The sequence below is a fragment of the Aquila chrysaetos genome, chromosome 24 (genome assembly GCF_900496995.4).
Source record: "Aquila chrysaetos chrysaetos chromosome 24, bAquChr1.4, whole genome shotgun sequence".
NCBI lineage: Eukaryota > Metazoa > Chordata > Aves > Accipitriformes > Accipitridae > Aquila > Aquila chrysaetos.
The window spans coordinates 8,355,615-8,383,251 of NC_044027.1; the positions used below are offsets into that span (position 1 = coordinate 8,355,615).

The following is a 27,637-nucleotide window of genomic DNA, read 5'->3' on the forward strand; positions in this document are numbered from 1 at the left end:
TCACTTTAGAGCTGGTTGATAACAAGATGGGTTTCCTGGGATTTTGGGGGCAGAGAGGGTAAAAACTATCCTTCTTAGCCCCGAAAACTGGCTGAAAGACTAAGAATTAAAATTAATGCCTATTTGGGGATCTCCCTCTGCAGCGTATCTCAGGAAAACTGAGCAAAACCCATCCCACAGGTGGGTTAGGAGGGACCAGGAAGGGGCCGGGGGCTCCCGGCTCCCCAGGAACACTCACTCTCACCGCAGTCCCAGCTCGGGCTGCTCAGCCCTGCTTGAGACCCTGCTTAGGACCCTGCTTAGCACCTACAGGGACATTTGCTGGCCCCACTCCCCGACGCCTGCAGCCCCAGGCAGCCACGAGCCTCTGCTGCAGCCCTACAATCAAATCGGGTCCTCAAAAACCAGTGGAGGCAAGCGGGCAAGCAGCCAGGGCTGGGGGACATCTCACTGTGACCCAGCTGCCTTGTCCCCGTTGGGGGGGGGGACCTCCAGGAGCCCCCATTGCACACCAAGCAAAAACCCAACCAGCCCACAGACACACTCTGGTTGCTGCTGCTTTTTGTGCAGTGCAACAAAATCTTCCCAGAGCAGGGACTGAAGGGGGCTCAAAGGCCAAAGGCTCTCCCCAGCAATCGCGGGTGGTGGGGGGGGTGATAACCCTGCTCCCCTCCCCAGCCCCCCAGCAGGCAGTCTCCCTGCCTGCGATAAGGGCAAAAAACAGCTGAAAACAAACAAACAGTTCAAGTTAATGGGGCAGCAGTTATTTTTGGCCTAGAGGGAGTTCACACACTCTGTGTTGTTTTAGTAAATAACTGTAAATGGAGCTTGTGGTGCGGGGAGCGGGCTGGGAACCGGCTCGCTCCAGGCAGCGGGGAAGAGCCGTGTCTTGTCGCACTGGTGCTAACAGGAAACCAACTGCCTCACCTACCTTAGCACCTCTCTGTACTCACACTTTTATTGTCCCCACATCCTTCGGCAGCCACATCAGAGAGAAGCTGAGGGGGCAGGGCAGGGGCAGGCAGCATCTCGCCGTGGGAAGGCAGCTCTGGGGCTTGTCACCCCTGGCAAGGAGCGGTGGGGGGAGAGCCCGCACAGCTCCACGTCCTTTCCAACAGACGCACGGGGAGGAGAAGTTGTGGCTCGAGTTGCCACCGTGACATGGACAATGAAAAAGCCATGCTGTCATTGCTGGCTGTCGCCCCGGGACTGGGTGATGGGCTCTGGACCCAACCACCATTGCACCCAGTGCCAATCAGGGCTCGCTGCTTTCCTGCCTCCCCCATCACCTCCGCAGCAGCATGCATGCCTGGCTATGTCTGGTGAGTCCACAACGGCATCTGCATCATCCTGAGTCAACAGGTCTGAGAAAAAGGCAGTTTTCTATGGAGATGCATCCTGCAGAAGAGCCAGGATTACCTAACGCCCTGGCCCGGAGACTGGAGCCTTTGCATGTGCTGAGATGCAAAATAAACCTTTTTCTTCACTTTTTTTTTTTTGAAAGAGTGATTACACTCTTGGGTGTCTGGGATAAGGGTGCCGGGTGCCTGCGGAGGATTTTAGTGGCATTGGCTGAATTGGCCTGACTCCATAAAACAGATGCAAGGCTTTTCACAGGCAGAAAGCACAACCCATCAGGAAAACACACATAAAATCAAGTGACACATCAGCTCGGTAAGAGAAGGATGGTTAGAAACAACCCCCTTGCAAGGCCCATAATCTCAGAGCAATAAAACTTGAAACTAAAAGACAGCCAGCGGCCACCGCCTGAGCAGAAGCAGGGGATGGGGACACAGGGCGAGGTTCGAGCAGCGGCATCAGGCTCACATCTGAATTTCTGCGCCAGTGAGAGTTTAAATCAGGCTGCTGGTGACATTGGCTTGGGGAACTGCTCCCTGATCCCATAGTGGCAGGGCGAGAGGGTGCGGGGTAACTGGGGGAGACAGCTCCAACGCGGCTGCATCACCAGGAGCTGCGGCGATGGCCCCGTGCCCAGACCGTGGGAGCTGGGCTCCCAGCACCCGAGACCACACTGCTCCTACTGACCGTCTGCTGGCTTGCAAACTTCTAGCTAGAAAGGAATAAAACACATCCTGAGGATTGCTGGGAAGCCACCAGGTTCAGACAAAAAAAATAACTAAAATCAGACAATAAAGTCACTGCCATTTCAGCAGGGAGAGAGGACAAATAACCCAGCTTTCTCCTGCTCAAAACCCCAGGACCATTGGGAGTTAAACTCTCGGAGCATCTCTTACATAACAGCATCCAGATGCCAAAGCTCAGGATCTTTTCACTCAATGTCTGTTATATTTTGGATCCAGCTCAGTAGGTGAAAGGAGATAACTGAATGCTGCTGAGCTGGGACAGCCCACGGCCCCCAGGGCCAGCGGTGACATGCTGCAGGGTGCACGCACTGCAAGGCACCATACCAACTCCTCTCCGTACCCCCTGGCGTGAGGACAGGCTGTGTGGGTCCATGGTACGGTGCCAGAGCACAAGGATGCTCATCCCTCCTGCACCCAGCCAAGGGCTTGGAGGTCCTCGCCAACCCCAGCCGGGCCCACACATGGTGCAGCCATGGCTGCTCAGCTCCCAGCTAGCTTGGGGCTGTGTCCATTCCTGCCCAGCAACACCTGAGCCAAAGCAGCCATTAATTAATCGCTTGGAGTAATAAGCAAAGTGACTCCCCAGGAGCTGCTGTCGTGACTGGTGCTTGTCAGGCTCTCAGCCCAAGGTAGCTGAATGGTGGGACATCAAGAGGCCACCCGGCCACTTGCCCTGTGCCCGAAAGGTGATTTGGTTAAGGAGGAAAGATCTCCTGAGCTTGGGACCATCAGCTAGTCCCAGTCCCTGTGTCACCAGAATGAGACCCCAGCAAGGATAACATCTTGTTGCAATGAGCAAATTAAGATGAATGCTGGTAATACAGGTGCTGGCTAGAAAACAGGCTGTGAACTCAGCACTGCAGGCAAAGCTGGCACTGCAGAGAGGAACACAGCACAGCCGGGGAACGCGGGGAGCTGGTGCCAGCCTCCCCCATGCCAGCTCCTGCCCAGGTACCCTGGGATGGGAGCGAGCAGTGCCGGGGCTGAGGAGGGCTGGACATGGTTGCAGGAAAGGAAAAAGGAAGCTGTGATGGTGGAAGCGCTGCAGAAGAAGGCACCTGATACCATCTCAGGAAGCAACCCTGCATGGGCAACTTGCATGATAAAAAGTCTCTTGCATCCATTTCAAGGTTTCAGGTTTTTTTTTTCCAGTGGGGAAATGCCGGTGCAGGGTGGCTGAGGGAAGCTTTTCCTGCAGGTTTTAATACACCCCGGGGGAACTGGCCCTCGGAGCATGTCTAGGCTGGGGGCTGGGCTGTTCCCCTGAAGCTGCAGCTGAACTGTGCAGAGGGGGTCAGCCACCTGTGTGAGGCTCATTTGCTTTTCAGTAACAGCTCAGCAAAACGATCTGGGTTGCACAGATGGCCCCTGAACACATACACCCAGAACTGAAGCTCGAAGTGGAAAGGCCCCTTCCCTCTGGGCTCCATCCAGCTACCCCAAGCGTGGCCAAGGCAGGTCCCATCCCCAGCCCTTTGGTGGGCAAATCCTTGCATGCATCCAGTGCAGGAGGCCCGCTGGCTGCAGACAGGCTTGTCTTGTGCTCAAATGCTTGTGCAATGCCAGGAAAAGGCATCTGTAGCAGCTCAGGCCAAGCCTCAGTGTCTGTACAGCCCTCCAGAAAGCCTGGCTTGGTGACACCACAGCAGTGGCTCCTGGAGACGTGAGATGAGAGCTAACGGTCTCAGACCAGTCCTAGGGGCTTCATCTGCCTCCCCAGGGAGGATCTGCTGCTCCCTGATTGTTGCCACAGGGAACAGAGGGTCACTTTTGTTGGATGATCTCATCAAACTTCGGTTATATCTGCAATACAAATCCTAAAAACACTGTGTTTGTAGGCCTATAAAAGGCTTCCCTGGGGGGAGATAAGAATTGAAGACAACTGGCCTTAATGATGTTGGAGAGATTTATGGGATCACCTTAAAAGGATTTATTGGAGGGCTTTTTTAATGAGCAAATAATTAGTAGATTTATCTGCTTTTAGCTGCCTTGCTGTTTTATGGCCTTAATGAAATAACTTTCTAGGGTTTTTAATAATGTCTGATTCTGCCTTACTTTGCAGGGTCCAACCCAGCGTCACCTGCCCTGGGCACTGCGAGCTGGGAAAAGCAGCTCTATGGGAGCTGGAAGGCAGGTCTGGGAGGGCCACCCTTATTTTTAGGGACAAATCATACAGAAAAGGAGCAGAAAAGGAGCAACAAGCCAGGGAAAGCAGCTGGTGAAAGGTAGGGCTCTGAGTAATTCATGTACAACCACAGCGAAGCCCAAAGTCCTGGAAGGAGTAACATGGGGCAGCAACTCCCTGGGTCCTAGTGAAGCAATGGGCTCCAGCATCCTCTCCACAGTGGTGCTCAATTTTAAAGATCTGGGGAGAAAAACAGCTGAAAATGACTGTAGGTCAGGCAAGCTGACTGCGCAGGCAGGGCCAGGCAGGTGGCGGGAGAGGCAGCATTTTTCCAGGGAGAGCAGCACATCCATTCCCCCAAGTACACACAGCCCCCGCAGGGGAAATCCCTTCCGGATGCTTTTTCCAAGAGATCCCCTTCCCCAGCCAGCTGTCAGCACTTCCCTATTGCCAACAACCCCTGCATCCCCTCCCAGGCCACTGCTTCCTGCGGTCCCTCCGACCCCACGGCAGCCACCAAGGGACGGACACCACACACCCCTCCGGCAGCCCCCTCTGCAGAGTACCCCAGGTCCCTGCATCATGTTCAAGCTGCACTAACCCAGCATTTTTGTTCCTGGGTGAGAAGCCTGCACACTCATAATGAGCCCCACCTGGGTCAGACATGAGCTGCACAGGACTGGACTCTGCACCCACTTCCATGAGGAAGGTGGGATCCAGGCAAGGGAAAGCCCGTGGGGAAACAGGGTCCCACACCCTGGAGCTGGCAGGTTGTTAGCTCATGGCTGATTACACGGTGGTGGAGAGGAAGGAGAATGCATTGTCAAGCTCACGGCGACAGAGAAGAGGCTATGCCAGAGCTGCATGTCCATCTCTCACATGGGAAGAGCCAACCGGGAGCACCCCTGGGAAGGTCGAGGAGAGGGAGATGCTCCCGGCTGCTCTGCCCAGGAGCAGCTCCTGGAAGAAGCAGCGGCTCAAAGCTATTAGCAGGGTAATTAATAGCCCAGACAGGGGGCTACGGGGGAATATAACTGCTTGTGGGAAAAGCAAAATCCAGACCAGTTTGTGTCAGGAGCTGGCCCCAGCTTGGGTCAGGCTGTGCTACAGCCCACTGGCCCCAAAGGGGACGTTCATTCATGGTCAAAGACCTTCCCGGGAGCTGATGGCATCAGCCCACAGGCCTGAACAGACACACGGTGCGATTCACAGGGGGAATTTTGGTATTTTCCTGAGGTTTAGGGCTCCCAGAGGAACTGCTACAGCAACAGCAACGGTGCCACGACCCCTGTAGCCATGTGTGGGGTGGTTCATTGAGGAGAGAAATGAGCAGCCAGCCATGCGCTGTTCCAGCTCTGCTGCCGGAGATGCTGCAAGCTGTGCAGCCAGGCTCCCAGCAAAAACAACCCTCCATTTCTCATGTCTTCAGTTGTTCAGTGAAGGGAAACCTTATTTCCAGGGCCGGGCTGTCCTTCAGTTTGTTTTACTTAAGCATGAACACTACCACAGTCTCCAGTAACTTTCCACTACCTCATCACATTACAGTGTATCATGTGAACTCATATATATATTAACAATGTTAATACACTTTCATACAATAGAGACTGAGAGATGTAATAGTGAGGGAAGGGGATTTTCTTAACAGCTCCACCCTCGACACCCAGAAACTGCTGCTTTCCCCCCGAAATGGTTCAGGGTCCAGCAGAGCCAATTTCTCCCAGGATGGATCATCCAGTGTGTGCATCTTGTCAGTGAAGGGTGGCTGAAAAGAAAATAGTCCCAGAGTTCACAAGGTCTGTGAGACGAGTCGGAGGCCAGAGCTGCACATGCTGCGCCGTTAGTGGCTTTTGCTGCTAATTGGGTGCGGGCTGCCAATCTGGACTTATTCCAGTGGAAAAAGGAATCTCTTCCCTGCTTTTTTTCCTGACAAGTCAAAGGTTAGATACCTTTAAAGCCTGTACAACTACTTAAAGCTTTTGACATTGTTGCACTTAAAAGCTTTGCTGTGGTGCGATTCTGCAATTCATTAAGAGGCAGAGCAAATCTTCCATCATTAGGACAGACCTGGCCCAATGAGCCCCCGTTCCACCGCTTTTGTGTCCTCCCGCTGTGAAATTCCCTCTCGCTTAAAAATTCCCAGAGCAAAAGAGTTTGTCCCAGTCCTGCTCCACCTCTGTGCTGCTAGACCCAGCCCAGGCCAAACCTGTGCTGAGATGCTGTCTTTCTTAATGGCATATTGGGCAACCTTGAATTTTTTTAACAATGTCTCTGACTTCTCCTGGGAAGTGGGAGATGGGGCTTCAACAGCCAAGCTAAGCAAAATCCTACTTGATAAAATTTTTCCAGACCAGCAGCACCTGCATTTTTCCCATTATTTTCCACAGAGAGAGGGTAGAATCACACATGTCTCTAGAAACATTGAATGCAAACAGGGCAATGGCAAGGAGAAGCAGCCATCATTCTGAAAGGCTGGTGCAGAAATAAGTTGCCCTGTTTTAATGCAGGTGATAAATGAGAGATCCCATGTTTCAAAACCTCATCAAACTCCGTAAAATAATGAGCAGATATTGCAAACTTCCAACACTTGCTCCAGAGATCTGTAAGCGTTGCTTGTCTGAAGACGGGGGTCCTGAGTGCAAATGCTTGCAGAGAGACACAGCTCAGCCCCTCTGGGGTAGGGAATTGTGCTGGTGAGTTTTGGCATGTGGCTCCCACCCCCAAGCACACGGCATGGCTACGGCTGCATTTCCCTCCCTGGCAGCAGCTAAGAAGCTTGTGGGGATGGGAGCAGCGGGCCTCTGCAACATCAGGGTCCCTGCAGAGCTGGGCACTGTCCTCTGAAAGATGCTGCAAGGACTGATGGGTGCACGTGGCTGGCGGGAGCCATCCTGCAGGATGCGGAGAGGACATGCAGAGCCCTGCCTGCCAAGTGGGGAGAGCAAACCCCCGCAGAGCTGACATCTCACAGGGAAGCCCATCCCGGAGCCCGGGCATCCTCCTACGGACACAGAAGCTGCTGGGAAAACTGATGTTGATGAGTCTTTGCTGTACTGTGGGAATCAGCCTCACTGGCTCCGTGTTTTTTATTTGCAGTATTGCAGATAAGAAACCCAGGGTGTTGTGGGAAACAGGAAGACCTTATCTCCCATCCCAAGCCGCTTCTCCTGCCACAGCCTCTTTTTTTTTTTTCTCACTGGTCCCTGATACTACATGATTTGGGTCAGCAGAAAGGGCTTCATGCTGCTGCTCTGTCCCTCAGCCTCAACGCAGCCCTTCTGGAAGCATTACTGAGTCCATGAGCACCAGGATCATGCCAAGAGATTTAGTTTATCACCAGGATAAAACTACAGGCACATTCCCAGGGTCCTCCAGAATCATGTCAGATGCCACAGTCCGCTGGCAGGAGCTTCCTGCCCAGGTCAGGCCCCAGCCTGGCGGGTACCAGAGACAAGTTTAGGTAACAGCAGTCCTGAAACAAGAGATTTTGGAGCAGCCAACTCATTGGTAAGTAAGGACCATACTATGTCTCGAAGTATTAGGACTAGAAATATTGAAATCCCAGACGAAAAGGACTAACATCTCATGAGCTGCAGCTGCACTTCCAAAAACCAGCTACAAAAAGGAACTGCTCCAAAATCTGCAGGCACCTCCACAGATCTGCAGTGTACGAGGCTTCACCCACCCTTCCAGCCCTCCAGCATCCTACACAAGCCTGGAAATGTGGATGCTACTGTTGGATTTCCAATAAAAACACAACTATTGACTTCCTTCACTTTCATGGCTGCCGAGCACTTCATCTAATAGCTGCAGTATAGGGTGGAAATTGATTCTGTTAGACAGTTTAATAGAGAACATACTGGTGTTTTAGTGTTGGAGCCAAGACTCACAAATCAGGACCAAAAGTCAGACTCTGAATCTCTACTCTGAGATGATGACTTTGAGTAAAGCCCTTATGGAACCAGAAATGCAGCTCGAATTCTTGATGGTCCCCAAACTGTAATTAACCCAGTTTGCTGTTACTCGTCACGCTGATTATCTGCCTTGTGGAAGTGTCAGGAGCCCAGGCCGAGGTTGGGGACACTGCTGCACCAGGGTCTGTACAAACAACAGGTAGAAAGAAGAATTCAGGCACCTGAGTACATCTCACATGGATGCTTCCATGCTGGCTGCAGGCACCCGAGCTCAGGTGCTGTGACCATGGAGTTCAACACTGGCTCAAAGCCTGCCCAGAAAGCAGGATGAGGTGAGCTGGGGCATCAGTGCAGCATCTGCATGGAGATATTTGTTGCCAACTGTCCTAGTTTCAGCTGGGATAGAGTTAACTGTCTTCCTAGTAGCTGGTACGGTGCTATGTTTTGAGTTCAGTATGGGAAGAATGTTGATAACACACTGATGTTTTCAGTTGTTGCTAGTAGTGTTTAGACTAATGTCAAGGATTTTTCAGCTTCTCATGCCCAGCCAGCGAGAAAGCTGGAGGGGCACAAGAAGTTCGCACAGGACACAGCCAGGGCAGCTGACCCAAACTGGCCAACGGGGTATTCCATACCCTGTGATGTCCCATCTAGTGTATAAACTGGGGGGAGGGGGGGCGGGGGATCGCCACTCGGGGATTAGCTGGGTGTGTCGATCGGCGGGTGGTGAGCAATTGCACTGCGCATCATTTGTACATTCCAATCCTTTCATTATTGCTGTTGTCATTTTGTTAGTGTTATCATTATCATTATTAGTTTCTTCTTTTCTGTTCTGTTAAACTGTTCTTATCTCAACCCGTGGGTTTTGCTTCTTTTTTCCTGATTTTCTCCCCCATCCCACTGGGGGGGGGGGGGGGGGGAGTGAGTGAGCGGCTGCGTGGTGCTTAGTTGCTGGCTGGGGTTAAACCACGACACCAACCCTGCAGCCATGAGGCCATGATGCTCCTGCCCAGTGGTGAAAGCCATCCTCTTTGCTAAAGCCCCATGGGACCAAAAGTGCTTTAAAAATGCCAGGTTTGGGCCTCTCATTTCGAATAGCCTCATGTGGAAGCTTTGCCTGAGTCCCCCCAAAGCCAAGTCCCGGACGTTACACCCCAGTGATGCTGGCGCTGAGCCTGGCGGCGGTGATGCCCATGCCCAGGGGCAGGTGCCTGCCTCCAGCTCTCAGAGCTGAGGATGCTTCATGGCAGAGCCCTGCAACAGCCACAGCCTGGCAGGGACCGCACCGCCTGGGCAGGGGCAAGGGCTCAGCCAGGCCCCCAGCCCCAGGAGCAAACCCAAGAGTGAAGTATTGCCGTGGGGCCCATGGGAGCATGGGATTTCAGCCCCACATCTCCTTCAGCCACCCAGCAAAGGGGTCCGCAGGTTTTGGCTTCCAACTGGGCATTCGGCAGGAGGCAGGACCTGGGCTTAGCTGTGCCTTGATCCACCTCTGAGCGACTCCTCTTAACACCTCACGTACAACCGAGCAAGAGCAAAGCCTGGTGTTACTGGCAGCACCTCCAGCCTTCCTGCAGTCCCTTTTTTGGCCCCTGTCCATCAGCAAGAGGCTGCAGCGTGCAGGTGATGGAGACATCTTGGCTTGGATCTGGCCTTTACTGACAGTGACTGGGATGGAGCTGCTGGGGAAGAAGGGAGATGACAAGAAAGCGCCCTGACCCGGGTGAGAAGAGGAGAAGGGGATTAAAGGGAGGGATTAGCAAGGAGAAAACTGAAGGTCATCCTCAGTGAGAAAGAAATGAGGCAGCGGCAGCGGAGCCAGCTCTGCCCGGCTGCCCCTCCTGCCCCCACCCCAGCTCCCAGCGGTGCGGCACCTCCTTTGTGTCTCCCATGACCCAGGGATTATGAGTGTGGGAACGGGGCCAGCGCGGGTACCCTGCATGCTGCCGTGGCCTCGCGCGCTCACAAAGGCAAGGGCAGGTCTGCAGGGGAAGAAACGCAGTGAGAAATGGCTCCCACTGCAGCTCTTCGCTGGGAGGCTGGTGGGGCACAGGGCTGGGGCGGCTGCTCTGCCCTCCCGCTCGCCCCGTGCTTGCATCTCTGTTGGAAGCACACCGTGGTGCTGCCAGGGCCAAAAGCAGAGCCGGCATGCAGGGCTGTCCCCTGGCACACTGTGGTGATGCCCGTCAGCTCCCATCACCTCTGCCGGTGCTGCAAACACCCCTCACATGAAGCATGGAGCCATCCCGCGACAGCTGGGACATGCTGCATGCGTAAGCAGAGCACAGTGCTGTAAATGAGAAAACCTGGTAAATCAGAGATCACCGAATCCAGCTCCAGCAGGAGCTTTGGTAACGACCGGACTGGTGCCTCCAGTGAGATGGCCGATGACGCTCCTCACTGTGGTGGTGATGGTCAGCCTGGGCAAGGCTGAGAGTCCCAACATGGGTATTTCATTCTCGCCCACTGGGGTCTCGAAATCTCAAAAACACAAAATGTCTTCCCAAGCCCTCCCTCTCCTTCTCCCCCTCTCTCAGGGCTGAGGAGCCATGGCAGGAGCCAGGTCCCACCTGGTGCACCGCCACCTATTGCCCTTGAGGATCCTCTACCACCTGGCCCTGCCAAATGCCTTCCCCGTGGGGAAGAGAGCCCGTCTCTGCCTCCTGCATCTCCTCCAGCCATGTGTGCCCATGGGGCACCTCTGCTCCACCAGCAACCTCTGGTTTAGAGGCTCCTGCCATGACTCCCCTCAAGCACACGGACCATCCCAGCGTCCCTCTGGGGACACAGCCCAGCCATGGGGACTGCAGCAGAGGGAGCGGAAAGGGTTTGGCAGGAGCATCAGCTCCCAGAAAGTGTCAGGAAGGCCAGCCCATGATTAACAACTAATTAGGAAATGTCTGTCATGATTATTATCCTAACAATCCCGGTAAGAAAGGCTCCTTACCTTAGGAAAAAATGGATGTTGGCTCCAACAGTCCCCAAACGTAACAGCCCACTGTGGGAAACTCCAGACTTTTGTAAAAACAAATAACCTCAGTTTTGCGCATGAGTTTTTATTTTTAAATAAGCCAAAGCCAACTGAATGATTTTTCACATAGCTCTGTAACCTGTGGGCCTGTTAGGCCTGGCAGGGCAGGGAGGGAGGGGGCCAGGCAATTTGCTCTGCTGGGGGTGGCCACTGCCTCTGTCCAGGGACAGGCGCCCCATGTCCCAGCCCAGCTGAATCTCCCCATTGCCTCAGGCTCCTCCTTATAGCACAGCAACAGCCAAAACCCTTCGCAAATGTTCCATTAAAGCAATAAACGGAAGCATAAAGCCATGGAAGGGGACTAGTACCATTTCATCAGGTGATCTTATTCATCTTTCTTGGACTTGATACCAATTTACGGCAAGCCGAAATCACAAGCAATGCCAGCATTGGATTCAGTGCCCCAACTGGATAGTTAGGTGTTTAATTTAGTATTGCAATTAAATGGGATCATTGTTTATCAGTTGCTAAGGTATACTCAAAACTGATACAGTGGTTAAGAAGTAATATTTTAAATATATCAGAATTTGCCTAGGAAGACATTCCCAAGCAATACAATGCCACTCTCTAATGAACAGGTATTATTCAAGTCCAGCTCTAAAGCCATTAGCCTACATACTCCTTTTTTGGCTTTCCAGTAACTCCCATTAACTTCAGGAGCTCAACTCAAAACACTAGGAAATAGATTAGCTAAAGTATGCAAAATGGAAAGTGGTCCATAACTGAGACATGCTGTTACAGGAATAACCACAGGGATCCTCCTCCGGGGATCAGTGAAAAGGGAACTTCTCCAGTTATATCGATAAGTATTTTCCAGCTACAACAGCAACCAAATACCACTTTATTTTTTTCAAGAAATCAATGAGCACAGACAAGCCATGACTAGAAATTCAAGAAATTAGTATTGCCCTGAGTTAAGTACATTAAGAAAACAAATAGCCAGAAAGAAAATGTACCATGCAACCAGCAGTTCAAAGCACATAGAGCAAATGGCGTTCTAGGACACAGTTGTGTCACCAGCAGTTACGAGGTGCCTTTGCGGGTCATGGCCATGCTATGGCACCAGAGCCTTCCCCAGCCACCCAGCAGGACAGCTCGCAAATTTGGGACCTGGTGCTCAGGGATGATCCAGTGCTCAGCTTTTCCTCCTCTCCATGGCTGCCCCCAGGAGGGATGTCAAGCCTGTACGTGTGTCAAGCCTCAGCAAGGGCTTCTCCAGCTCATTAATTGCACAGCTAAAAGTAATCAGAATAAAAATATTGAGCAGTTAGGATGGAGCACGAGCCTGCTTTCCCTCTTTCTAAAAATCCCTGGATTTTCTTTTACGCCAGAGACTCCACAGAAAGCACCTTTCCCAAAGAAAGATGTAAAAGTATGTCCAACACGTCCACCATGAGTCCTCGCAGCAGAGCTGCTCCACAGCCAGCATCCTGGCCCTCCTTTGGGTATCACTGTCCCAAATACACCCAACTGAGCACAAGGTCCTGGGTGTCACCAGGTCACACATGGCTGGCAGCAAATCCATGGGCATCGGCATACCATGGCTCTCATGTCCCTTAGGCGAGTCAAGATGATGCTCACTTGGAAACCATGAGCTCTCTGTTTACTTCATCTCATATATGGTGACTAATTCCATCATTCAAATAGCTGACAATGATGAAAACAAGTGCAACGATCAGGAAGGAAGTTAAAAATAGCCCTCATGTGGCACCGTGTCAAGCGTTCATGTTTAGATTTTAATTTTATTTTTTTATTCCAAGCTTCTTTGATAAAATATTTTCCCATGCTGAATACACTTGGAACGTCCCCTCCATCACGGCATTCCTGACGGATGAGCCAGGCTGTCACGGATCCTATGCCAGAGCTGTATTCCCTCTGCTCCGTGATTCTCACTCCCACATCCACACCTTTGGGACCTGGAAGTCATTAATCATTGCGCACCAGCCAGGAAGGTACCTCTGAAGGCAGAAACACCATCTTGGACACAGTATGGGAACAAAACTGAGACTTTGACAGCCAGCATGAGACTGGGACCACATCTCTGCTTGGATCCTGCGCTGTGTAGCAGTAGGTAACATTTTCAGCACGGAGATTTTTCCGGCCATAAGACTAAATGATCTTGGTAGAAAGTGGATGTTTTGCTGTCCCACTGGCTTTCTCGCGTGGATGCAAACTCAGTGGAGACCTGAGGGGTCCATCTTACTCATCTCCTTCAGGCTGGAGATGCCTACAGCCAGGCTCGGCTCATGCTCGGTGAAGGGGAATGGGGTGATCTGTCTCACCCAAAGCAGACAGCTGCTTGAGGCTAAAGCAAATCCTGCCCCAGATGTCACTGCTGTGGAAGGTCTCAGAGGACAGCCCCCATGCTGCACCCAGGCCACCGAGAGCCCCCCGGCCACCAGGTGTAAACTTCCCTACCATTTCCAAGTTCTGCATTCCTTGGAAACATCTGAAACAAAATGATAGTCTGATTTCAATGTCTTTGAACAAAAATGTTTTTTCTGTCTTTAAAAAACTGCAAATCTAAATAACATTTTTCATTTGCCTTTCTCACCACAAGCAATTATTAGCTTTTGGGGTTTATTTCAATTTTTTTTCTTTCTTTTTTTTCTTCCCTTTCAGACACCTTACTGCAGGCGCAGGTTCCAAGAGCAAGCTGCCAAGGTCTCATCATGCAAAATTACTGAGTTGCAAAAATAGGAAACACCCCTCTGTCCCCAGGCTTCCACCGCTCACTTAACACCTGTACGGGAAACATAAATATTTACAGCTTCTCTATTTAGGGGGATGCATTAAAATCCCATTCATTAAAAACTGTTAAAAGAAATCCAAGGGTGGAGGGAATCCTGAAAATGGCATTTACAAGGAAAAATATATGTCAGGCTGTTTTGGTTCCTTCTGTGGAGGCCCAGGGACATGACTGTGGTATCAGTGATAAACTGTGAAGGAGCGTGATGCCAGCCTGTCTGCCATGCACCTGCACCCATACGCTGTGACTTTGCATAGAGCGAAGATGCTCAGGTCCAAGCAGGACAGAAGGATGCAGCAGCCACATGCCCCAAAAGTTACTTAAATTTTCTCTGACATAGTAGGCAGGGAAGTGGTGACCAGTGCATTCTGGGAAGGTGGTTTTATGGGTCAATTACTGAAAAACTAGAAATCTGCCTTCCCAAAGTAGTGGGAAAAGCCCATACTCATAAATATCTTTAAAACCTTCCTGCAAGCAGGTACAGCCTGGCATCCCATGGTGAGACAGCCTGTGAATGCTCATCCAGAGACCAATATCAGCCGCTTCCAATTAAACATTATAACTGAGCCACCTGTCCGCATGCTTCTGCCGATGGAAAGAGGCTGGTGATTTGGATTGAGGTGGTCTTTTCCCACACATAAACCCATCACATCTTGCTTTGCAGTGGGGAAGGATGAGTACTGTGAGTTCCTCACCCATCATTCCTACAGGTTGTGGAGACAAATGTTTTGAGTTCCTGCTCCACCTTGGACTTTTGCTTTAGGGTCCTAGGAGGGACCTTGTCTCCCCACGGGCTGCTAAGGAGCCTGAACAACCCACTCTCATGGAGACATCTCCACTGGGGATGGCTGAAGCTCAGCCATAAGATCTCCAGCCTGGCTCTCTTGGGCAAACCACTGCTCCCCACTTCATGTTAACCAGCTACAACACCTATTTCCACCCACCAGCGTTGCCCCCCATGGCTGGGCATGGGCTGCTTTCATCACAGGCAAAAAGAGTCCAGCTTGACCATCCTTCCATCTGAGAGGCACCTCAGTGTGATGGAGTAATGGCCCTCGGGACTCTGGAGAAAGACTCTCCCTTTAAGGAGAAAGGCAAAGCACTTCGTGCAGGGATTTGTGCTTGTTTTGTCATGGGACACATTACCCTGAACCCAAAAGAGGAAGGAAAAAGGGGGGGGGGGAGCTTTTGCCTTTCTGGTGGGAACAGTGTTTGAGCTAACTTTGTTTCCCTTGGGGAAAGGCACCAAAATAACAGAGGAAGGGGGGTGTAGTGGGGCGGGGGGGGGATGAAGCTAAAAAGGCTACGTAATCTGCCTGGGAAAAAACGTGCTCCCAACAGTGCTCGTGAGCCTGTCCATCCGCCCGCCGCAGCGGGCAGCGCGGCCTGCCATGCGGGAGGAGAGCGGAGCACTGCCGGCACGCTGCCGGCACCCAGGGGACACGGCTCCTGGGGGCCGAGCCCCATGCTGATGGCCATGGAGGAACCTTGCTGAGGTTCTGCAGGGCTGCAGGCACCATCTGCCCTGTTCGGGGCTCTCCGAAGGCACCGTGCAGACGGAATAGCACTCACTGGGGAAACTGGGGTCTGGAGAAGTTACTTGCTCAAAGCACCCCACACACCAGGCTGGGATGGCAGCCTGAGATCCAGCCTCCCACCACCCAGCTTCTCCACCAGCCTGTCCTGCCTGCACTTAACTTAATGCTTTTTGCTGCAATGCCTGAGATCGGTGTTTGAAGACAAGGCAGGCAGGACCCCCCACAGGGTTCCTTATGTGGGGAGGTGGATCCCCACCACCATCCCAATGGTCTTCACCTTCCACAACGGAGCATCCCCTGGAGCAGCTGGCACAAGCACGCTGCACAGGCACTAGTGTCGGGCTTTATTCCAAAGCATAAAGCTAAGCAGACCAGCAGATTGTTAAAACCTCATGGTAATCATACTGGTAACATCATTTTTTGCTCACCATAGCATTACTTTTTGTAGCAACATGGGCTAGGAGCCTGCAGTGTGCCAAGCCCAACTGGTGCCTGATATTCCCATGTAAAACAGAGATTTCCAATCTCTACCTTTTTGTGTCATATCTTGAACCCAGCAGAGAGTGGGTTAAATACCACATCAGCTTTCCCTGGCAAAACCTGCAGAGTTGCCCTTGGAATAGCACAGCACCCCATTGCAGCTACACCTGCACAGAGCAACTCCTGACCCTGACATTGGGGCCTCGGCGGATGGCACCCTCAGAGGTGAAAAATGCAATCCCTTGCCCATAAGATCACCATAGTGAAGAAAAACTGATGGTGCAACCTGCCAGGAGGCCGAGCTGCCATGTCTCCACAGGCAGGCGAGAGCAGAGCAGCCCCCCTTATCTCAGGGTGCAAGTGAAGAAGTCCCCAATCTGCTCCAAATTCACCCTGCTCCAAACCCCACAATGACTAATCCCCTACCAATGACTAATCCAAAACCGTTCCCAGGCACCAACTGTTCTCCTCCCAGCTCTGACACAGTCAGAGCACCAAGGACCAGAGGTCACCTATGGCCCAGGAGCTTCTCTGCCTGCCACACCCAGGCAAATTTACTGGCTCCAGTCAAAGCACGGCCACATGCCCTCTGCTCCTCCCCACGCTGCAGCTCGTTGCTTCAGCTCCCACTGGGGAGCGACTCTCCGGCCCACGGTGGCAGCCTCTGCCTGTCCTTGCTATAGAGCTTGCCAACACGATTGCACAGGAGCCTGCTCACACCCCTCGGATTTTCATACACTCCCCAGAGAAACTCAAAATCATGAAACTAGCAGGCCAGAGAGGTGGAACAAATTTCCTGATGAAGCTACTGCACACTGGAGTCCAAGCGCTATCTCACACCATTGCCTTAGTAGGAAAAATATATAAACCCAGCAGCAACTCCTAAGCACTTCTTGTTTGAATGAACCATATTTTTGCCATGTCCTCCATGGGGTAGGAGGGTGCAGAGAAACCATTTTGTTTTCTTGCAATGTCCTTCTCTTTCTATTCTTCCCCTACAAGCTGCAGGTTGGTTTTTGCTTCTCATGCACCAGCAGCACCAACCACCAGTCCTTCTTGTCACCCCAAATCCCACCTTACATTCTGCTTGCCCAACTTGTATGCATCTTCTCACTGGCTTTACCGAGACTGCATCTCTATGTTCTCAAGATCCTTGCTTGACTGAAGATCACCCATCTGAAACTTGCTCTATTACCCTCTACATTGTACTGCCTTCAGAGTGCTGTGTTGGATGGGTGGAGAGAGGCTGTTGCCATCACTTGAATTGCCTCTGTGCTGAGCGTAACTAGATCCATTTTCTTTTTTAACTTCAATACTAGTATTTCAGTAAATCAGTTTATAAAATATCTTCCTAAGTACTTGGTTGAATTAATAAAAATGACAGCAATGCAAATAAGCACAAAACCACACAGCTTCAGGACGTAATGCTCTCTGCCTTTGCACTGTAGGAAGCCCAGGAAGTTCCTCTTCATGAATTTAAGCTGAAAGATATTCCTGAACCTACAGACCAGCTCATGCCTGACCTCTGTCCTCCTCTTCAGGACTGAAATAAGACATACAGTAATAAACTAGTCCTAGCCAAACTCTGGAGCCCTGTCTTTTTTCATCTTGTGAGAGAAATGAGAGACTGGAAGGGTTTTGGTGACTACTGGCTGTTTCTCCAGCAGCTTCTCTTCCACAAAACATGAATGGTTTGCATCCCTTAATGGGTGCATTCCTAATTTTGTCATCAAAGGGCACAGGATACCTGGGACAGAAGACTACCTGCCAATCTCCAGAGCACAGGGCACACGTACGATGCCACCTGATGAGGACAGGCTGAAAAATATTGTCGTCCAGTGTCTTTGCAGGAGGTTTTGCTGTCTGTCCATCCAAAAACCTGGCACAGCTCATTTCAACCACATCTGCTTAGGCGTATTTGCAAGCTCAGTCCCATATCACGAGTTTCCTCCCCTTATCCAGCAGGTCACTTAGATACACAGGAAAATGGACAAGGGACTGGCTTGCGGGGCTTGCTCTTGACCAGTCTCTAGTGCCTGGTTTGTATCACAGCGTTATGTTCTGGGCATTTACAAATTGATTTTTAATGAACCAAGCCAGTTTCTTTCTGGGTACTAAATTAGGATTCAGTATTTTGCCACAAGGCTTTGGACAAACGGCCCATTAGATTTTTGCTTTCTGCCTTTGATGAAGTCCTTAAGTGGCTGTTTCAAGAATGTTTCCTTAAAAAGCAAATAAAATATCTGCCCAGTTGCTTTACTTTGCATGCATGTTTGCACGAGCTCATTGACTTTTGTTCCACCTCCCTCATGTCCTGCAGCCCAGGCTGTAATTACAGGACTTTCTGCCTGTGCAGGTGTTGCAGTTATGACCAGCAAACAAGGCAGCTGTGTTTCAGCCCCTAAATGGGGGATCCCCTCCCCGCCCTGCTTTTTAGGAGGTGCTGGGAGGCAGCAGGAGAGACGGAGCCTGGCCTTGCAGGTGGGAAAGAAAACTGAGCTGACCGCCATACACCCCTTGGAGCGATTTGTTTCTGACCTGCACTCAGCTTGCAAACCCTGTCCGTAGGAGGCTCAGCCCTGCTTCCAGGAGAGCTGTTACACCTTGCCGTGGGTGCAGGCCCACTCTCCCATCTCCCTGCACCCTTCTCCCCTTCCTTCCATGAGCTTTCCTGCTCCCTGGCACTTCATCCTCTTGCAAAGCCTTGTTGCTAACAGATGGGGAGGTGACAGGGCTGGCAGTGACAAGTGACAAAGAAGGCAAGGCCAGTGCCCGGGCACTGCTGTGTCACATTTGCTTCGTTCTTTCCCCTGTTTCTCGTACCCCGTCAGATAGCCACTGCTCACGCTGCACCTCCTCGTCTCGCTGTCTCCAGCTGGCCACACGTGGCTGCATAGAAGCACCCTGGGAGAGCAGGGCTCCTCTGCGTCTATTTTTGTCCCTGAGGATGAACACTTCACTCTCACATGCAGAGGAGCAAATGGACTGGTGTTGAACTGGGAACAGACAGGGGATGGCTAGTGCACTTCCCTGTTCGTGCCTTGCTGTGAGAACCCAGCACCACACTCCTAATTAAGATGTTGTTAAAAATTCAGACCAATTTGGATGCAGACGGAGGATGTGAGGGTCGCACTCTGCACACCAAGCTGTCCTTGTACTGCTTCACACAGCCCTGCAGAGATGGAGAACGCCAGAGCCGAGTCCCATTTCTTTCCTGGGGATGCGGATCTGGCCGGCTCACACATGCAGATCCATCATCGGCATGAAGGGAGAGGGAAGCATCAGGGAATCACCCTCCCGCGTGGTGCTTGGGAAGCAGCACGGACCACTTGGCCACGGCGCTTGGTCCCGTGCTCTTGGAGGCAGCCGTGGTGACATGTCCCTGGCTCTGGCACGCTGCGTTCACTGTCACCGCTGCCCTGAGGTCCCCCCCGCTGCAATGCGCTGCGCTCTGATAAAGAGCTACGGCGCTCTCAGAGGCGGTTCTGTGAGAACATTTCTCAGAGGGCAGTGCACTTTTATTTGAAATAATTTTCCATTCCATTTATATCTATATAATAGGAGGTGGCTCTGGGGTCTGAGTTTTCCATAGCCCCAGACCTCATTTTCCTGTCTGGGCTTGACCCCTGCTCAGCTTCCCCAAGAATAACAGAGAAAAGTTCAATGGGAGAGAGCAAGCCATGGGGCTGAGCTCCCACTGCTGCCTCCCGATGCTGCAGGCACACAGTTAGACTCCCCTTGTTAATAGAAGATATTATATATACGGAATATATACATTTATATGCATATGTTATACACATACTATATGTAACAGAGTATATACATTTATATGTATATGGGAAAAGCCCTGGAAAGAAATGTACCTGGAAAGAGATTTCCAAGCAAATATGGCAACAGAGGAGCTCAGGATGCTTGCTGCAGTCTTATCTTGGTTCTACAGCAATATATTGCTTGGTAATGGAGATACTATGGTTTGATACTTTGACAATGGAGAAATTATTCTTTCTGCTAAAAATGTTTTGATTTTACAAAATATTTATTAAAGCAAACTATTGGTTAAAAACACTCAAAAGCATTCTGTTGTTTGCTTGCGTTGTTTGGGAGCAGGGGGCATCCTTCTTGACCAAAAATCCAGTTTCACAGACCAAGGCTGTGAAGGCCAGCATCCGGGCGAGAAGTCTGCTTCATGTAAAAAACACATTTGAGAAGGAAGTGTTCCAATTAGCCCCCGTGGCCTCTCGCCCAGCAGCTGCCCTGCCTGTGACACAGGCGATTCAGCCACACTCCTGCTGCCGGAGGGGCTGTCACCCTGCGAGCGCGGATGGGCACCAGCCCAGCACCGGGCTCACCCCGCCGTGCCGGAGGGCCGCTTTTGGCTGAGCCTCCTGGACACCGGGGTGTGATATCTCCTCTTAATCCAACCGCTGCCTTCCCTGGAGAAAGCATGCCATTTCCCTAACCTTAAGCATGATAAATGCACCAAGGTTCTTTGTCTGACAAACCCGGAGACAAAGTGGTTCCCCAAGCCGGTGTCCCCAGGGATGTGCTCTTGGAAGACGTCCACGGGGGGTATATTTTCGTGGATTTCCCCTCCAGGACAGCAGTGTCCAGCAGCACCAACTGCCTTAGCACAGGAGGAGGTACAAAATGTTTGTGTTTATGTGTCAGAAAAAAAACCTAGTATATAAAAATGCCTGCTTAGTCAGATAAGCTTCCATTAAAATCTGGAGAAAGGCAGCACTGTATGAAAAAAAAAATGGCTATTTTTTGCTGCATTATCACTCTCAGCCGACAGAGTTTTAATCATGAACGGCCATGTCTAGTCTGCACCTTTGAAAACACCAGAGCTGCTTTCCAGTTGCCCTGCCGCCCGCGCAGTTTTAGGAAGTCTCAGTTACCTATTTCTCTCCTTCTCACACAGCTGCCTCCTGCCTCCTCCCAGAAGGCTCCAGGCACTGGAAGTAGCTGAGCTCACTGAATGGCATCAGGTCCCAGAGACCAGTGCGGGACAGAAAGGTCCTTCCCTGAAAAACTACTCAGGCAGGCATGTGTCACGCATGGATATTCTTAAACTCAGCTTTCTCAGCAGGAGCTATAGGAGTTCACACTGCCAGGCAATTCGGACCAGTCACACTCAGCTCTTTGGTTGCACAGCCTATAAACAACCATGTTCCCACCTCCCCGGGTCCATCAGGATCCTCCTCCTCCTCCCTTTGCTGTGGCAGGAAGGAGCTGCTCTGGCACTGGGTCTTCATGAAACAGAGGCTCTTCATTTAATTCATGAATTATTTGGTGTCATTTTTAGCTTCTTCACCTGCCTACTTCTCTGTTCCAATACATATCTAGTGCAACATCATGGCTATCGATCTATTCAGATACCAAACCTGCCAGTAAAATACAGAAACCCACAGTACAGGTGATGCCCAAGTCTGTTTAAGAGGCACCGAAACAAAAACTGAGAGAAAATGAAACCGCAAGGAATCAGTATGAAAACTAGTGGGCAGAAGTGGGGAAAGAGAAAAAGCTAACATGCCCAGATGCGATGCTTTACACCCTGCTGTGATGGGAGGACTCCTCTCCATCAGCCCAGCAGCTCCTGACAGCCCAGCATGGGTTGTTCTTCTGGTTAAAATAGAAATAAAATAATGAGAATCAACATATACAAAATTGAGAGCTTAAGAACACTGCCAGCCCCACAAGAGTTTCCATCATTATACACTTGCTGGACTGTGCCTAAAAGGGACGGACCTGAAAGACGCAGAGGACTTATCTACACCACAGTTAGAAGTGTGACTGCAGGAAGGGACACCCACCTAGGCTGGCACTTCATGAGCTCTGAGCTCATTAAGCCTGGGCAGAGCCTGTTGCAGGTACGGCCAGGATCCCCGCCAGCCTTGCACAGTGCAGCTGCTGAGAGCTGCGCAGCTTTGCTACAGAAACAAGAGCTAATGGAGAGCCGGGATGTGTGTATCCAAACCAAAGACAGAGCGATTCCCAAATGAGCTTTCTGAGTAGGAATGCTAGCGATAATGGATGCTGACAACATTTCAGTATCAGGTCACATCCAGTTTTTCACTTAGAGCCTCAAAGGACCCCCAACACAGAATCACTCCATTTATGCTGGACCAAAACCTGCTAAACGTGTAAATTCCTCACCAAGCTGATAACAGCATTTAAACTGACACTTGCTGAACTGTCTCGATCTTCCCTCAACTCCATAGCAAGTTGGTTCCAGGATGGAGGTACTCAGTACACTTGGCACTACACTATACCAGCACACATATTCCTACAACTCGTGCAACTCCATTGCTCTTTACTGCAAAGATGCCAACACGTGCCGCAGGGCAGAGTAACACGCTGGCCCCACACAAATCATCCCGCACTTCCCAAACAAGACTTTTGGGATGGCTGCAGGTACGTCTTTGCAGCTGGCTGCTTCTTGAACCACCTGATTCAGACAGCTCCACAGCCCTCCGCACCGACCTGGCTGCGGCTGCCTGCAGACTGTACATCATGGGGTGTTGAGGCGATGGGAGGTTCAGCAGTCACATTGCCGTGTTTGGAAGAGTTACATATTTCAGAGTTTTCAGTAACTCCACAAGATTCACTAAGTGGAAGCAAAACCCAAGTGTGTTTCTGAGTGCAGAGGGATTCTTCTAAGCCACAAGGACTCACGAGCTTGTAAAGCTCATGGTGCCTGTAACTGCTAACACCCTTGGCTCTGCTTTGGGCTTTGAATCCACCCCCAGACAGGACATGGTTTTTACACTTTTAGATGCCTGACTGGAGGTCAGCCCAGCTGTCCAGGTGTGTCCGAGGGTGCCCCCTGGGCCGCGCTTGCTCCCTGGGGCAGGACGCCTGCACCTGCAGCTCCATGAGCAACTCTGCAGCCAACACAGGGGCTGAACAAATTACAGGTAGTGTTATCTTGTTACCCCAAACTGCAATAGCAGAAGGGAGGGAGGAGCACCCTGAGCCCACACCAGCTGTAGCTTCTTGCTTTCCTAAATCAAACCAGCTCGAAGCCCTCCACAAGCCCTGTAGCGGCACTTTGCTGTAAGGAACAGCCGGCAATCCTACTGGGGGGTAGGGAAGGGAGCCACGCACATGTCCTCCCTTCTTCACACTGGGGTTGTCAAGCTGGCAGGGAAATAATAAACACTTCTCTAAACTTCCTAAATGTCAAGAAAATATTTACAGGGCCCACTTCTGCAAAGCACGCACGCCAGCCCAAAGGGCACACACGCACACTTTGCCAGGCACTGCCTGGCATGCTTTTTGCAATGATTTTTATTAAACATTTGCGGTTTTCCTGCTGAAAAACCCAGTGAAAGATTAATGCCAAAAAGTGACTCCTCTGGGGCTGAAACTGTCAGGGAGCCAGGACACAGGGAAGTACGGAGCCTGCGTGTCCATTCCTTCCCTAAGACATTTTACAGCCAGAGAAATAAGACCCAACCTGGCCAGGACTGCAGCACGTTTAGGGGGGAAATCTGTGCTAATGCTGACCATGCTCTGGAGACACAGAGAAGACTTCAGGCCCACACTTGTGAATATTTCACCAGCAAATAAATTAATATAAAAACATTTCCCATGTATGTAAAATTTTTTTGTTTTCTTTAAAATGCTATTGCTATGGTCTCCAGTTTTCTCTAGGCTGTAATCATAACTTTGCAATGCCTCCCAGCTGCTGAAATCCTGTGCTAGGCATGGAAATGGGCTGAGCATGGAGCTCAGCTCCTGGTAGACTTCCAGCATGGGCTGGAGCCACACCGTGATGCAACCATAACAGGCAGGTTGGCACCAGGACAAGTGACATACCTGGGTTTGGTGTATGCCATGGAGCGCCACGGCCCCACTTCTCTGCCAAATGTTCCTGCCGCTGTGGCTGTGGGGCAGACGAGCGTGAGCTCCTGCTCCGACACCCCACGGGGCAGCAATGGGTGCCCAGCCTGCGCGTGGGAGGGCAGCGCTTTACCACAGCATCAGCCTTCATTTATTTTCAGCTTCAACTATTACACTTTAATGAAGGTTTTCTAATGAGCTGCTTAGATAGTAATTAGAGGCCAGGACTGAAGAGGGAGATAAGTCTTGTGGGTATCTCGCCCTGCAAGAAAGGACCTGATAAGAAAGAACTGAATGATTTTCTTCTGGGATCTATTCCAACGAGCAATTATCCCCTTGATACCATGCTGCTTAATCAGGAGCAGACTGAAAAAACACTTGACAGTGGCTGGTGATGAATGGGCCACTTTCCCAGCATTTTACAAGGGAAGGCTGGAGGCTTTATGCCAGTACCTGAGATAGGAGATGATCCAAATAGTGCTGATAGCTAATTTGATTTACATAAAATAATAATAAAAATTTTTTTAAAAGCTTCACATAGATGGAAGAGTCATCAGCCTCATTTCCTGATGGGTTCTTATCTCAGCTATTCAAAGAGTTTAGGTTTTGTTTAATTTCAGGTGCTGGGCTTCAATGACTTGCTAATGCTGACCAGGAACCCGACTGCAGGTCCTTCGCTGTTTTGAGCACGACGGCTCCTGTTCTGCTGCAAGTGGTTCTCCCCCAGCAATTACACTGAACAGATGAACCGAGCTGTGACAATTGTGAAGGACAAGATGACTCACAGACTTGGCTAAAAACTTACTAGTTATCCTCTAATGTTGTCGGAGAGTTAAGTAAGCTCGAACATTTTAATAGGCTTATTTTCTCACCATTCTACCGCCTCAGGTGATCCTTTGTGTTGCAACACAAAATACCGTATCATGGGATCATTAGAAAAAAGAAAGGGACGTGTTCAAACTGTCATTTTTTTCTGTCACACTCTGCCAGTGCCAATATCTGGTAGGGACTCTGGCAAACGGTACAAGTAGCAAATGGTGCAAATAGCAATAGTGCAAATAGATTTGGCAAATTGCAGAAATAACAGCCAGGAGGGATTTTTTTTGTTTTAAGGCTGGAGTATTACTCACTATCTATCTGCAGTGCAGCATAGCTAGGAGATATAATTGTATAGCAGGACACAGGGAACAAAACCCCAGTGCTCACATGCATGTAAGGAGCACAAGCAAGGACACATCAAGGGGTGCAACCATGGGAGTAGAAGCGTATGTCCCTTCTTTAACTGGCAAAGGCAAAAGAAAACCTGCAAACCTGTCGTCTGCACAGTCAGACCTTGATTACAGGAGATCATACACACAAGGAGTCCTGAATGCGGGATGGGAAGGGACTTGCTGTGTTCCTGAGGTTGGGCTTTGCTCCTGCAGTGCCATGTCCTCTAGTCCCCGCAGAAATTGAGTTAGGGTTTTTTCACAGTGGGACAAGGTGTGGAAACCTGCTTTCTTGGGGATTTGGAGCCTCCTTCTAATTTCCAGCCTGGCTTCATTCATGGCACTTTGCACCTTCATTCCTGTGTACTGTTGTCTTAGCTCCACATCTCTCTGCCTTCCTACGTCCATGTCAACCCTCGCAGCCAGCACTAGCAGGGAGAGCCCCTCGCAGCCAGCCCCTCTCCTTAGCTGACCACATCAGGCTTTTTTAGGTCTCCTCTTGTAAGGCAGCATATTCATTTCCCTGATCTGCCTACAGATTTCCCTGCAGCTCCCATCTGACTTCCATCTGTTGGGGACCAGAACTGGACACTATCATCACACAGGGGTTACCCAAGCAGGGTAAAGTCGGAGCAAAGACCCTTCTAGCCCAGGAAACCTGCCTTGGACACTCACTGGGCACTGATGCTCAGGGCACAGTTTCACGGCACAGCGGAGCCATCTTCAAAGCTCCTTGCTGCCAAGAGGGGACTTCTCAGGAACCCCCCTTCCCTGACCCCCTCTCAGTGCCTGCTCACACCCTTGGACTGGTCCTGGCACAACCTCAGATCACAGAGGAGCCATTCACCTTGCAAGCATGGAAATACCACCTCCTTTTTTTGGGCCAGGTTTGTTTTCTGCCGTTGCAGTGTACTGAACTGGCTTCCTGGCTGGTCACAGGAGACTCAGCGGCCGCTTGAGCTCAGGAGAGCGCACCAAGGAGAGGTAGGTGGAGCGGGACCTTCTCCTTCAACAGCAGTGACATGTTAAAGTTAGTCAGGTCATCCAATGAATCACATCCTGTGAGACAGAAAGGAAAGCAGGGCATGGAAGAGTGAATGCTCCTCAGGTTTCAAGCACAAACACTCTCAGGACATCAGGGGACACAGACAGCCCCGTCACAACATCCCACAACCAAAAGCGGGACCGCTGCACCACACATTCGGTTTCTACATCATACCACAACAGGCTCCAAACTCAACTATGCATCACACAGAAAAGGGCAGCGCTTCTTCTCCCCTCCCTCCTCTGCCCTTTTCCAGTGGCTCAAGGGCTGACTTGTGCACAGGTGCCTTTTGCATTGTTGGAGTCTGTCTGGCTCCAGGTGATCATCGGCTCCACACCAGAGCAGAAATCCAAGCTGCACACCCCTCTGGGCCTGACTCCTTGACTCTGTCATTTCACCTCACTCCTTGTTTTCCTATTCTGAAGGGCATCCAGTTCTTTGTGCGTAATTTCCCCCAACTCCTTTGTTTTGATGATGATTCCCAATTACGGGTAATTACCAAATTTCATTAGCAATTTCTGTGTTTTGTGCCAAGGCCATTAAAAATGTGAAAAAACATCATTTCCAAGGCCAATTTTTGAGAAACCCATCTAGCACAGTCTTCACAGCCCAGCACCTTCCTCTTCCAATTGATTTAATATTTCTCCTTTACTGAAGACCAGACAAATTAGATATATCCTGTCTGCTTTGTCGAGAAGATCAGGTTTTTTATCTACTCTGGCATCATTTACTTTCAGAAAATCCGTATCTCATCTTATCCATTTTCCATGTTCTTAATTATTCTCTATTTTAATGTTTATTCTAAAGCTTTGCATACTAATAGATTCAGACTAATAGACTCCTACGTGCCAAGAGCACATTCTCCCTGCCCCAATAAATAGACCTCTATTTGCTGTTCTCCAGCCAAACCATCCAACCCCTGTGGTTTGACAGATTTATTACAAACCCTTCTTCCGTGACTTCAGCTTTGTGCCAGCCCTTTCTCATTTCTGGAGGAGACGCTAGCTGGTCCTACCTGTTTGCATGCTCGAAGATCATTGACTGCTGCTTCCATGTTGGTTGTGGCATCTCCCATCCCCATACACTGCCACCCATCATCCTGCCTCTCTCCCCTTGGCCAGCATCCCCATCACTACCAAAAACCTGGGCAAAGTTTTCATTTTGTTTCTTTCAGGACTATACGTAGATTGTCTTTCATCTCTGTCCCATCCTCAGCGCATATCAGCCCCACTTCCCTTTTCATTTATATGGCTGCACAGTTTCCAAGAGTTGTGCAACCCATCTTTTGCTATTTCCTTTAATAACCTTGACAAGATTGGACTCTGCCTTACTTTCAGACTTGCTTGCTTTACAAAAATTGCTTTTTAGTACTGGTCTTTTCTCTGTTGCCTGTGGACTCCCTGATCTCCCTCAGCAGCACCTCTTCCTCCCACCCACCAGCCCTGTAGCCCATTCCTTTTCCTTTCAGATCCTCAAGACCCTGCCTCACTGCCATGGGAAATGGGCAGGGCTTGCTGTCAGCAGGAGGGAGCTGCTGGTGACTCACAGCCTTCCTGGCTGCGAGGCCATGGGCCATCCTGTTTGTGTTGGGCCAGGGGAG

At 50.7% G+C, this 27,637-nt stretch overlaps 1 protein-coding gene across 14 annotated transcripts in view; it reads right to left on the bottom strand.

Moving 5' to 3' along the window:
* Positions 1-27,637, bottom strand: part of EXD3 (exonuclease 3'-5' domain containing 3) — a 297,484-nt gene that overhangs the window by 50,683 nt on the left and 219,164 nt on the right. Inside the window, exon 20 of one of the 14 annotated variants that reach the window (XM_041119957.1) lies at positions 19,739-26,051. The exons of the other annotated variants lie outside the window; for them this stretch is intronic. Coding sequence (XP_040975891.1) covers positions 26,028-26,051 — 24 coding nt within the window. The 3' untranslated portion in view covers positions 19,739-26,027. Of the gene's footprint in view, positions 1-19,738; positions 26,052-27,637 lie in introns of those variants that run through there. 14 annotated transcript variants of the gene reach the window in all.